This window comes from Salmo salar, chromosome ssa08, assembly GCF_905237065.1.
Source record: "Salmo salar chromosome ssa08, Ssal_v3.1, whole genome shotgun sequence".
NCBI lineage: Eukaryota > Metazoa > Chordata > Actinopteri > Salmoniformes > Salmonidae > Salmo > Salmo salar.
The window spans coordinates 8,052,163-8,065,146 of record NC_059449.1 but is presented as its reverse complement, the minus strand read 5'-3'; the positions used below and the strand labels follow the sequence as shown (position 1 = coordinate 8,065,146).

Sequence of the window (12,984 nt, the reverse complement as noted above, 5' to 3'; positions counted from 1 at the left end):
GCAAAAAATCACTGAAGTTGGAGACTTATACAGTTGAAGTGGAAGTTTACATACACCTTAGCCAAATACAAACTATATACTATATACTCAGTTTTTCACAATTCTTGACATTTAATCCTAGTAAAATTTCCTGTCTTAGGTCGGTTTGGATCACCACTTTATTTTAAGAATGTGAAATGTCAGAATAACAGTAGAGTGATTTATTTCAGTTTTTATTTCTTTCATCACATTCCCAGTGGGTCAGAAGTTTACATACACTCAATTAGTATTTTGTAACATTGCCTTTAAAATTGTTTAACTTGGGTCAAACGTTTTTGGGTAGCCTTCCACAAGCTTCCCACAATAAGTTGGGTGAATTTTGGCCCATTCCTCCTGACAGAGCTGGTGTAACTGAGTCAGGTTTGTAGGCCTCCTTGCTCGCACACGCTTTTTCAGTTCTGCCCACAACTTTTATATAGGGTTGAGTTCAGGGCTTTGTGATGGCCACTCCAATACCTTGACTTTGTTGTCCTTATGCCATTTTGCCATAACTTTGGAAGTATGCTTGGGGTCATTGTCCATTTGGAAGACCCATTTGCGACCAAGCTTTCACTTCCTGACTGATGTCTTGAGATGTTGCTTCAATATATCCACATAATTTTCCATCCTCATGATGCCATTTATTTTGTGAAGTGCACCAGTCCCTCCTGCAGCAAAACACCCCCACAAAATGATGCTGCCACCCCTGTGCTTCACGGTTGGGATGGTGTTCTTCAGCTTGCAAGCCTCCCCCTTTTTCCTCCTAACATAACGATGGTCATTATGGCCAAACAGTTCTGTTTTTGTTTCATCAGACCAGAGGACATTTCTCCAAAAAGTACGATCTTTGTCCTCATGTGCAGTTACAAACCGTAGTCTGGCTTTTTTATGGCGGTTTTGGAGCAGTGGCTTCTTCCTTGCTGAGCGGCCTTTCAGGTTATGTCTATTGGATTCATTTTACTGTGGATATAGATACTTTTGTAACTGTTTCCTCCAGCATCTTCACAAGGTCCTTTGCTGTTGTTCTGGGATTGATTTGCACTTTTTGCACCAAAGTATGTTCATGTCTAGGAGACAGAACGAGTCTCCTTCCTGAGCGGTATGACGGCTGCGTGGTCCCATGGTGTTTATACTTGCGTACTATTGTTTGTACAGATGAACGTGGTACCTTAAGGCGTTTGGAAATTGCTCCCAAGGATGAACCAGACTTGTGGAGGTCTATAATTTTTTTCTGAGGTCTTGGCTGATTTCTTTTGATTTTCCCATGATGTCAAGCAAAGAGACACTGAGTTTGAAGGTAGGCCTTGAATTACATCCACAGGTACACCTCCAATTCACTCAAATGATGTCAATTAGCCTATGAGAAGCTTCTAAAGCCATGACATAATTTTCTGGAATTTTCCAAGCTGTTTAAAGACACCGTGATTTTAGTGTATGTAAACTTCTGACCCACTGGAATTGTTAATAAGTGAATTATAAGTGAAATAATCTGTCTGTAAACAATTGTTGGAAAAATTACTTGTGTCATGCACAAAGTAGATGTCCTAACCGACTTGCCAAAACTATAGTTTGTTAACAAGAAATTTGTGGAGTGGTTGAAAAACAAGTTTTAATGACTCCAACCTAAGTGTATGTAAACTTCAACTGTATCTCCCTCACTAACTTTAAGCTTCAGCTGTCAGAGCAGCTTACCGATCGCTGCAGCTGTACACAGCCCATCTGTAAATAGCCCATCCAACCAACTACCTACCTCATCCCCATATTTGTTTTTCTGCTCTTTTGCACACCAGTATTTCTACTTGCACATCCTCATCTGCACATATCACTCCAATGTAAATTGCTAAATTGTAATTACTTTGCCACTATTGGCCTATTTATTGCCTTACCTCCTTACTTCATTTGCGCACACTGTACACAGATTTTCCTATTTTGTTATTGACTGTACGTTTGTTAATCCCATGTGTAACTCTGTTGTTGTTTTTGTCGCACTGCTTTGCTTCATCTTGGCCAGGTCGCAGTTGTAAATGAGAACTTGTTCTCAACTGGTCTACCTGGTTAAATAAAGAAGAAATAAATAAAAAATGTACATTTCGGAAACGTAAAACGTCCGATAATAAGCAGCATGCTCTGTTGACAGCAGTGCCGCTTCTTGCAGTGACTTTTGAGGAATTAACATGACACAAGCTGAATTTATTATGAAAAGCGTATACTAAAATCTGAAAATAATGTCTCAATCGATATCTATCTTACCTCTATATTGTTTTATGTCCTTCGGATTTGAAAAGAAAGATGAATTCAATAGGTGAGCCTGTCAGTTTGTCACACTTCTCACACAGCATCCAGCCTAGCTGACACAATGCTATTTTCAAGATCTTTTTAGCTTTTTTTCCCTCTGGCCTCCATTGATTTAGTCAACCTAATCTTGGCCATTTTACAAGGGTAAAAGCTCCAATAACTTTTCAACAGATTACGTTAGAGAAATTAGGTTTGGACCATTGGTTTTCTTAAGAGGAGTACACAATTATCACAACACATAGGTTGTAATACGGAATTTTCCCCCTAGATTGGCTTCCCTGTTGATTTTACCCACGCACCGCTACTGCAATTCAGGAAGTGACTCAAATTATTTTTTTTAACCTTTTGACATAAATAGCTTCTCCATCAGTTTATTAAGAAGTCTGTATACAAAGGCTCTCACAGGATAGTACACATATCCCAGCTGCACTCAGGTTGTGAGACACTCCACATAAAAAACAAAACAAGGACAGACAAACTCTTCTTTGTGCCATTTACCACACGATTCATTCCTCAAGTAGAGCAATGTCGACTTCTTCCAAGACTCAAAAAATGACTCCTTTTGACAGGTGGCACATCAATGCAAGACACATTATATTCATAAATTCAGATGAGACACACCTTTTCTGACCAGCAGAAACACACTAAATGGAAAAGGATTCACCATGTCTGGCATACAGTGGGGGAAAAAAGTATTTGATCCCCTGCTGATTTTGTACGTTTGCCCACTGACAAATAAATGATCCGTCTATAATTTTAATGGTAGCTTTATTTGAACAGTGAGAGACCAGAATAACAACAAAAAAATCCTGAAAAACGGATGTTAAAAATGTTATAAAATGATTTGCATTTTAATGAGGGAAATAAGTATTTGACCCCTCTGCAAAACATGACTTAGTACTTGGTGGCAAAACCCTTGTTGGAAATCACAGAGGTCAGATGTTTCTTGTAGTTGGCCACCAGGTTTGCACACATCTCAGGAGGGATTTTGTCCCACTCCTCTTTGCAGATCTTCTCCAAGTCATTAAGGTTTCAAGGCTGACGTTTGACAACTCGAACCTTCAGCTCCCTCCACAGATTTTCTATGGGATTAAGGTCTGGAGACTGGCTAGGCCACTCCAGGACCTTAATGTGCTTCTTCTTGAGCCACTCCTTTGTTGCCTTGGCTGTGTGTTTTGGGTCATTGTCATGCTGGAATACCCATCCACGACCCAGTTTCAATGCCCTGGCTGAGGGAAGGAGGTTCTCACCCAAGATTTGACGGTACATAGCCCCGACCATCATCCCTTTGATGCGGTGAAATTGTCCTGTCCCCTTAGCAGAAAAACACCCCCAAAGCATAATGTTTCCACCTCCATGTTTGACGGTGGAGACGGTGTTCTTGGAGTCATAGGCAGCATTCCTCCTCCTCCAAACACGTTGAGTTGATGTCAAAGAGCTCCATTTTGGTCTCATCTGACCACAACACTTTCACCAGTTGTCCTCTGAGTCATTCAGATGTTCATTGGCAAACTTCAGACAGGCATGTATATGTATTCTTGAGCAGGGGGACCTTGCGGGCACTGCAGGATTTCAGTCCTTCACGGCGTAGTGTGTTACCAATTGTTTTCTTGGTGACTATGGTCCCAGCTGCCTTGAGATCATTGACAAGATCCTCCCGTGTAGTTCTGGGCTGATTCCTCACCGTTCTCATGATCATTGCAAGTCCACGAGGTGAGATCTTGCATGGAGCCCCAGGCCGAGGGATATTGACAGTTCTTTTGTGTTTCTTCCATTTGCGAATAATCGCACCAAATGTTGTCACCTTCTCACCAAGCTGCTTGGCGATGGTCTTGAAGCCCATTCCAGCCTTGTGTAGGTCTACAATCTTGTCCCTGACATCCTTGGAGAGTTCTTTGGTCTTGGCCATGGTGGAGAGTTTGAGGGAAATAAGTATTTGACCCCCTCTCAATCAGAAAGATTTCTGTCTCCCAGGTGTCTTTTTTACAGGTAACAAGCTGCGGTTAGGAGCACTCACTTTAAGAGTGTGCTCCTAATCTCCGCTCATTACCTGTATAAAAGACACATGGGAGCCAGAAATCTTTCTGATTGAGAGGGGGTCAAATACTTATTTCCCTCATTAAAATGCAAATCAATTTATAACATTTCTGACATGCGTTTTTCTGGATATTTTTGTTGTTATTCTGTCTCTCACTGTTCAAATAAACCTACCATTAAAATTATAGACTGATCCTTTCTTTGTCAGTGGGCAAACGTACAAAATCAGCAGGGGATCAAATACTTTTTTCCCCCCACTGTAGGCCTACATTTGTTTTTCCAAAAACCACAGGCCTATCAGATACAATGGGATGTGATCAGAACTAGACATTTTCCACAACAATTTTTCTCCTTTTCCCATTCTTTTGGACAAAAATCCACTCATCCTTTTTTCCATCGCCATCCGATTCCAGTTCCACATCCGCTTCCACCTTGTCGCCTAGCCACACACACTTCTGTTTACACTGAAGAGAAAGTATCTTATTGGTTGGCGTCATAGCTCACAGGGTGTGGTTAAATGAAAAAGTTATTTACGCTGTTCTTTGAAATACGGTACTGCTTATTACATTACACATCAAATCTCAGTATATTTCAAGCAGAGAGCAGACTTGTTTAGAAAGAACAGTGTGTTAGCAAGAATAGAGTAGAAAAGAATAATTACTTTATTCCATCTACATCACCTCAGTAAGGTCAATATTAAACTGTCCTTTATTCTAGCCTAGTCTCTCTAAAAACAGGTACACAAGCCTATTTTAAATGACAAGTTAACAAAGGTTTAATGAATTATGTGGTTAATTACCCTCTTACCCCAAGACACTTCACATTAGTATAATATGTCAGCTAAATAATAGTTTCCAGATATTCCCTGTGTACATCTCAAACCACACTGCTACGATTTCTCCCCATTGTGGACACTCCTATGTCTGATAATGTTACTCAGGAATGAGAAGCTCTTGTAACAGTTTGCACTTGAAGGGCCTCTCCTTGGTGTGAACGGTCTGGTGCTGCTTCGCATAGTTCACCTCAGCGAAGTGCTTCACACACGTGAGGCAGGCATACGGCTTGTCGATGTCCGTCTTAATGCTCGGCCTCCCATGTTGTGACCCAATGACATTAGAGGAGGTAGACAGGTGGTTAGTCTTTGAGCTCCCTCCTTGACCTCTAGTCATTGTTTGGGTGTTGTTGACATTGTGTGCTGTGTTATAGGCTAGGTACCTCTTGTGGTGAACGCCCATCATGACCCTGTCTGTATTGGTGGGGTAACTGAGGAAGGCTAGACCCAGATTCAGGCCCAGGCCTTGTATGAACCCAGTCACCAGGCATTAGACGGGACCCTGAAGGAGAAGACATACTTTATTTGTTTTTGGCTTTTTTTTAAAGTGACAAATTCTGTATCACTCACTATACACTATACGTTGTCCGTGTGCATTTTCTGCTGGTGTATCCTGAGGTAGCTCCTCTCCGAGAAACTCTTTCCCCAGTGCGTACAGGCCTTTCCCCTGTGTGGACCTTCAGGTGTATCTTCAGATGGTGCTGGTGGGAGAACCTCTTCTCACACTGGGGGCAGCTGTAAGGCTTCTCCCCTGTGTGGACCCTCTGGTGCCTCTTCAGGTTGGACAATTGGGAGAAACTGGTCCGGCAAAGATGACAGCCGAATGGTTTCTCCCCCGTGTGCATCCTCTGGTGGATCTCCACCTGTTTGGGGAAACTGAAGGCTTTCCCACAGAATGAACACGGGAAGCGCTTCTCTTTGCCACCAGATCTGCAGATAGAGTTACTACTCCTGTCATTTGTCAATGGGCTTGTGTAGCCATTTGGTGTTGAGGCACTGGCATTGTCTGAGTTCTGGTTTAACATTAGGAGAGTGTGAGGAGGATGAAGGCCAGGGAGTGTCTGTGTTGTCACAGGGTCCATGTTCCAGTTGATAGATCCTATAGAAGGCAGGCTGAAGGCAGCACCTGTTTGGGGGTTAACCTGAGGCGCCATCAGTCTCTCTGAATCACAACTATAGGAGCAGGACGGAGCATCGCTAGCCGAGTCTGTGTCTGTTCTCTCCTGCCGCATACGGACACCTCCCCGTCCCTGCAGACCAAATCTACGCCTCGCCCTGGTCTCAGCCAGTCTGTTGTCATGGCAACTAAGTTTGGTTGTTGTTTTGTGTTCGACAGTCTGTTTCTGGTTAACAGTGTTGTTCCCCACTCCAGAGTTGAGGATGCTGTCCCATCCACTGACCTCCACTGTGTCACCTCTGGTCCTGGCCTGCTCAGTGATGTTGTCCCCTGGGTCCTTGGCTGCACCAGTCTGGGAATCCAAGATGGCCGCCCAGTCTCCTCTGTTAGCCTCCAGCAAACCACCTGCAAGAAGAGGTTACAAAATAGACTTTACAAACATGGCAGAGAATTCTACATATGCAGTTTTTTTGGTCAATTACCTGGAGAAGTTCATACAATGTGTGTTTTTGTGTGTAAATATAAGTTGTATTGATTTAATTTCGTGAATAAAGAAAAATATAAAATAATAGCCAGGTGCATCACTATTCCCATTGAACATCTATTACTGTATGTAGGCTATATGTATTTCTCCCTTACCTTGCTCCCCCATCTTTAGTCCACTCAGCAGATCAATGCTCTCTGGTCCGTCTTCTATTGTTTCCTCTTTGACCAGCAGCAGATCAGGCTTCCCATCCTCCATGTCTACTGACTGTAAGAGATACAGAGTGAGAGGATGTTGGATCAAGAAATCTGATATGAGCACCCTGCTATGGAGCATCTTCTGATTGGGCAAAGAGGGATTGCTGTGAGTAGAATGCAAACATGTTAGTTGATGTGATACTTTGTAAGCGTGTTAGTCAAATCAACTATCTGACACTCTTTAATGGTTTGATACTTCAAAGGCATGATCCCACACTTAAGACAAAATTAATCAAGACCAGGGGCCGTATCCACAAAGCATCTCAGAGTAGAAAATTGGTCGTAAGTGCTGAGAATAGAGACATTTTACTCCTACTCTTAAGGGTAAAAATAAAAGCTATGCTTGAAGCCTCTTTAGTCATGAGTCCCACCTAGTTGACAGATATTTAGGAGACCTCATGAGCTTTCCTAACCAGTTGTTTCCTAACCAGAGTTATCAGCAGGTGTCTTGATAATAGAAAAGGGCAGCGAGTCAGTGGTTCCGGTGCCATAGACAGGACATTTCTTTAGAGTTGTTGAAATAATGTGTTGATATTTCTAGATGATCAATATATAAATAATCTAGACCTACATGCAACAGTATTCCCATGTAGGTCTGCGCTTTTGACAATGATTTCACAAGGTTTAATTCACATGATATGCCTAATTACTAACAACCACTAGGCTAATAAATAATCATATATTGAGTGTACAAAACATTATGAACACTTGCTCTTTCCATGACAGACTGACCAGGTGAAAGCTATGATCCCTTATTGATGTCACCTGCTAAATCCACTTCAATCAGTGTAGATGAAGGGGAGGAGACAGGTAAAAAAAAAAAATTTAAGCCTTGAGACAATTGAGACATGGATTGTGTATGTGTGCCATTCAGAGGGTGAATGGGCAAGACAAAAGATTTAAATGCCTTTGAATGGGTACAGTTTGATACACAGTTTCCTGTGTGTATCAAGTATGGTCCACCACCAAAAGGACATCCAGCCAACTTGACACAACTGATGGAAGCATTGGAGTCAACATGGGCCAGTATCCCTGTTCTGAAGGCAAAACTCAATATTAGGAAGCTGTTCTTAATGTTTTGGACACTCTGTGTATTTTTCATTCAATTATTTCATGAACCTACTTCCGTGTTATTTCAAGGGGAATAACAGATTGTTACAAAATGCCTAAATTGGGAATGCCTATAAATTGAGCAATTGAAAGCATCTAGGGGCTATGTTAACTTTTACTTGTGTTGGGTAAAGATTAGACCTTTCAAGGTTTTATGCAACATTGGCAAGTAACTTGATGCCTACTGTGCTAAAGCAATTTACAGTTAAATGGGAGTGTGTGGATATAATGGTAATATCAAAGTTCTGCTTTTAACAACCACTATACTGCGTGATTCAGTATAATATGCCTATCAGATTATTCAAAATGTCAAATGTTTAAAAAAAAAGGTTATGCATGCCAACATATTAGGCAAGAATTAAGAGAAGGCGAAGTGATCATGTCAGGCGAAAATGATAAATGTCTTTACCATCGCAACATTTGATGTGCAGTCACATTCACCGTGGTTGTATGAAGTATCCTATAGCTGGCGATGCCTTTTCACCGTTGGTTAATACCCATAATTTGCGACAATGTCTTTGAGCGTCATCACTATTTTCCCTTTGCAGTACCTCAAACTGTCATGATTACCAGCTGAGAAACTTTTATGAGTTTATTTTACTCCTGGCTCAGAGTTTGTCTGAGCAGTGTCTTAACATCATCCTAAAACATACTCTGAGCTGGGAGTTTTTTGTCTGAAAACAGGTTAACAGGATTCCTAAGACCCTTTGAGACGCTTTGTGGATAGGGGCCCAGTTTCAGAGTATAAGTGCTAATCGAGAATCAGGGCCCGTAGTTATCAAGCTCTCAGAATTACTCATAGGAAACGCGCTGAAAGTACGACTGTGACCTAATTTACGCACTGCTCAGAATAGGACCTAAAAGGGTCGTTATTAAGCGTCTCCCCCCAACTCTCACCGGTGAGTAGGAGTTAGTCGATCTCAGCACGTTTTTACGACACGAGAAAAGCCGTTAAGTGAATGTGTAATGGCGTTTTTTTTGGGGGGGGGTAGAAAAAGGGCACACTGAGTGGATTCCACATTTCCAAAAACAAGACTGATACATTTAAGCAACAATATCAAACCAATTACAGGGCTAGCAACATTGTTAGTTTTGTAGGCTATTAGATATATTGTTTTATTGTTACATTCAAATGTAATCATAAAATATAATCATTATTGAGTCGGGAAGCAAGTTCAGGGAGTCAGTGATTTGAATCAATTCACGAACAACGCACAGCCATAAAACTGAAACAGAAACAATGGCGCCTGGGGAAGGAACCAAAGGGAGTGACATACATAGGGAAGGTAATCAGGGAAGTGATGGAGTCCAGGTGAGTCTGACGACGCGCAACGATGGTGACAGGTGTGCGCCATAACGAGCAGCCTGGTGACCTCGAGGCCGGAGAGGGAGCACATGTGACAGTTGGCCAATTGTAACATTGGCTATTAGACCTATTTAGGTTAAATAATACTCCCAGGCACACCGGCGCATGAAATGTTGGCACTGTGGCGAGAAAAAGAGGCTAATCTAACTCACCCAATTAGTTTGATTAGAACATTATTAACAGCTGTCTCACATTACCCTCTTTACACAGAACTACCAATCCATTTGAAGTTTTCTAGCCTTTTTAAACACATGACATTATGCGACATAAGATCATGAAATTTAAAAATAAAACCAAACTGGCGGGATGAGGAAAGTATTTTACTTGCAGAACAAGTTGAGAAATACAAAAGCATTATCAAAAGCCATCTCTGAAACAATAAACAGGACACTTAATTTTTCCATAAGAACTCCTGATGAATGTGAACAACGCTGGTACACATTCCTATCAAAATGTAGGTTGGAGATTGCCAACTTCTGAAGGTTAACGGAAAAAACAGGTAGGCCTCAATTCAGTTGCTATGATATGCACACTGTAAAGTAGACTATTTTGTTGTCTAATGGGTATTCTCTGCATTCAGGAGGTGGCCCTCCACGTAAACAGTGCCATAGCTGAATGTGTTTAACTACCTGCAGGGCTCAAATGTGTCCATCTCCGGCATTGGAGAGGACTCAGACGTTGCGCTGTTGAGGGTCACTGAGCAGTACAATAAGTAGGATTTAAGCATACTGTTGCATTTCAAACACTTTTATTCACATATTTTGATTAACAAATAAAATGTTATTGGACAAGTAAGCTAAACTGAAAACAATTCTTATTGGAGCGCATCTCTAGTGCCATCGTCTGAGTGGACCTCCACTTCGCTGTTGCTGCAGGACATTCACCAACGGCTCCCCGGAAGTACAAGTTTTGCATTTGCAGGAGGAATATAACTCTTACACACCATATTATTTCTTAAGCTTTTTTATTGTATTTGTTCACCTATATCTAAATGTTAGCCCACTATGGCATATCTGTATGATGCGCTCCCATTCCAATAGCTTAATGTTATGTAGCTAGATATTTGGTTCTGCGAGACCATTCTCCTGGGCTGACAAAGCGCCAAAACGAAGTGTGGAGATTGCTATGCGAGCCTACCTAAAGTGAAGGTTGGTAAAGCGCTGGCGGAAAAGCATTCACTGTCCACCTATGGCACTGGGCCACGATTTTCCATCATCAGGAGGTAGAGGGATCAGCCGTAGTTCGGATGTCGTGCAATATGCCATAAGTCATTCTTATGCGGCAGACCATCCTTGCTTGGGCTGTGACGCACCTCTCCATAGAGAACATGAAATCGCCTCTTCCCCTGGCCGATTCCTCTTTCTACCATGCTCCTTGTGATATTGTAAACCCTTCAGATAAAACAATGTTTACATATGGATTCATATTTCAATTATGCTGAGATAGTCCACTTTAGCCCAGTAAATCAAATGTTTGGCCTATTGCCTCACCTGTTATAATTGAGCTGAGCGTGGGAAAGAGGTCATAGGAAAAGGGATTACCAGCCACCTTATCTGGGGGTACCCCTTGTCACCAAGCTGGTGACATCCAGGGGGAACAACATTGCGCTCAAACAGCATGTTGAGGCCACTCTCACTGAGCATTCTGGAGTCATGTGTAGACCCAGGCCAGTTGGCTACAACATCAAGAATCATATTGTCTGCATAAAAACAAAAACACTTAAGTAACGCTTTCGATTGATTTAATGTGTCCTCAACCGTATGGGGCAATGGTTTTGATGTGGGTACAATTAATGACGCCAACAACTCCCAGAAAACCAGCGATTTGGATGAAAGCTTGTTTTTGAATAATCTGGCGTTGAGTGGTGGGGAAAATCAATAAACGTTTGCATGATTTGAGGCGCTGTAAATGCCATCTGGGTTTGACGGATCTTGCTCTGTTGATAGTAGTCTGTGATGAACCCAAATCATCGCTGTTACACCGTTGCATTTTTCCTGTTGCCAAGAAGGGTAAAGCGGCAATTGCTTTCATCTCTGCCAAGAGAGCACATGATCATTCCGTAGATGGAGAAATAGCATCACGGACAAGGTCGGTCACAAAGTATACCATCCCTATCTAACCGGTATCTTTTTATTAAATTGTCATTACCATATGTTTGTAAAAAATAAATACAAAATCCTCCCTAAATGTGTGTGCTTGCCATCGTCTCAATGCAGCCATCTTCTGGCAACTCCTAACTGGTTAGGATACCTCTTGAGCTCTCTTAAATACACCTTGAGATAGGAATGTTGATAACCTGCTCTTACTCTTATGCGTAAAAGTAGGACCAAATTTGCATAACTGAGAATTTTCGGGCAGTTAGATAACTACGGGCCCTGGTCCCCACCTGTCTACATAGTGTTATTATTATGATCTAAAAGGCTAAACTGATCCTAGATCAGCACTCCTACTCTGAGAAGCTTTGTGTATACGGGCCCTGACCTAATACCATTCAGACAGTAGTTCACAGTGGGCTCACCTCAGTGAGACTGTGTGTGGTCCTGTGCTGCTCAGCTGGTTCCTCTGTGGATTCAGGAGGTGTAGTCTGGTTGTCCTCCATGACCATGGTCCCCTCAGGGTTCCCTAGACCCTCCTCACACCCCTCATCCTTCACCAGCAGCACCTCTGGACTCTCCTCCTGGAAGAGACAGGTGTTACAGATTACACTGACATACACTCCATCAGGTACGTACACACACACAGTCGCACAGACGTATAATAAACACACTTTCAGCATGTGGAGGCCATACATACAAACATTAGAAAAGTTTTAAGTTCAAGGTTAAGTTTAAGCATCAGCCAATTAAAATCATTGACATAGTGGCACGTGAGCAAAGGCTACATGTCAGCTGTTTCCATTACATAAGCTTGCAAATTTAGCCCTATGCTAACCTACTAACCTAATCAGGTGGTCGCTTAAACTTAACCTTTTCTAATTTTTGCAAGTATGGCCCGGAGTGTTTATCCATCCCCACTACGTTTGAGTCCTATACTGTAGTTACAGAATGACTTCATTGTTGTTAAACCCATCATGGTGGACATAAATATGATGATGTGGGTAAAAATAAGTCAGCTATGATAAGTCAAAATTCTTCATCAGTAGGTGTTTGTTAGTGTAATAGACTACAGGGTGTTTGTTAGCGTAATAGACTATAGGGTGTTTGTTAGCGTAATAGACTATAGGGTGTTTGTTAGTGTAATAGACTATAGGGTGTTTGTTAGCGTAATACGCTACAGGGTGTTTGTTAGCGTAATACGCTACAGGGTGTTTGTTAGCGTAATACGCTACAGGGTGTTTGTTAGCGTAATACGCTACAGGGTGTTTGTTAGCGTAATACGCTACAGGGTGTTTGTTAGCGTAATACGCTACAGGGTGTTTGTTAGCGTAATACGCTACAGGGTGTTTGTTAGCGTAATACGCTACAGCGT

At 42.0% G+C, this 12,984-nt stretch overlaps 2 protein-coding genes across 5 annotated transcripts in view; both read right to left on the bottom strand.

Annotated features, from left to right (window-relative positions):
- Positions 1–12,984, bottom strand: part of LOC106606466 (zinc finger protein 205) — a 322,856-nt gene that overhangs the window by 269,510 nt on the left and 40,362 nt on the right. The window lies entirely within an intron of this gene.
- LOC106610043 (zinc finger protein 768-like) overlaps positions 5,101–12,984 on the bottom strand; it is a 32,235-nt gene continuing 24,351 nt past the window's right edge. For both annotated transcript variants that reach the window (XM_045723162.1, XM_045723163.1), the window contains exons 4-6: positions 12,035–12,193; positions 6,939–7,050; positions 5,101–6,704 (exon numbers count right to left, since the gene is read on the bottom strand). In XM_045723162.1, coding sequence (XP_045579118.1) covers positions 5,752–6,704; positions 6,939–7,050; positions 12,035–12,193 — 1,224 coding nt within the window. In that variant the 3' untranslated portion in view covers positions 5,101–5,751. The remainder of the gene's footprint in view (positions 6,705–6,938; positions 7,051–12,034; positions 12,194–12,984) is intronic.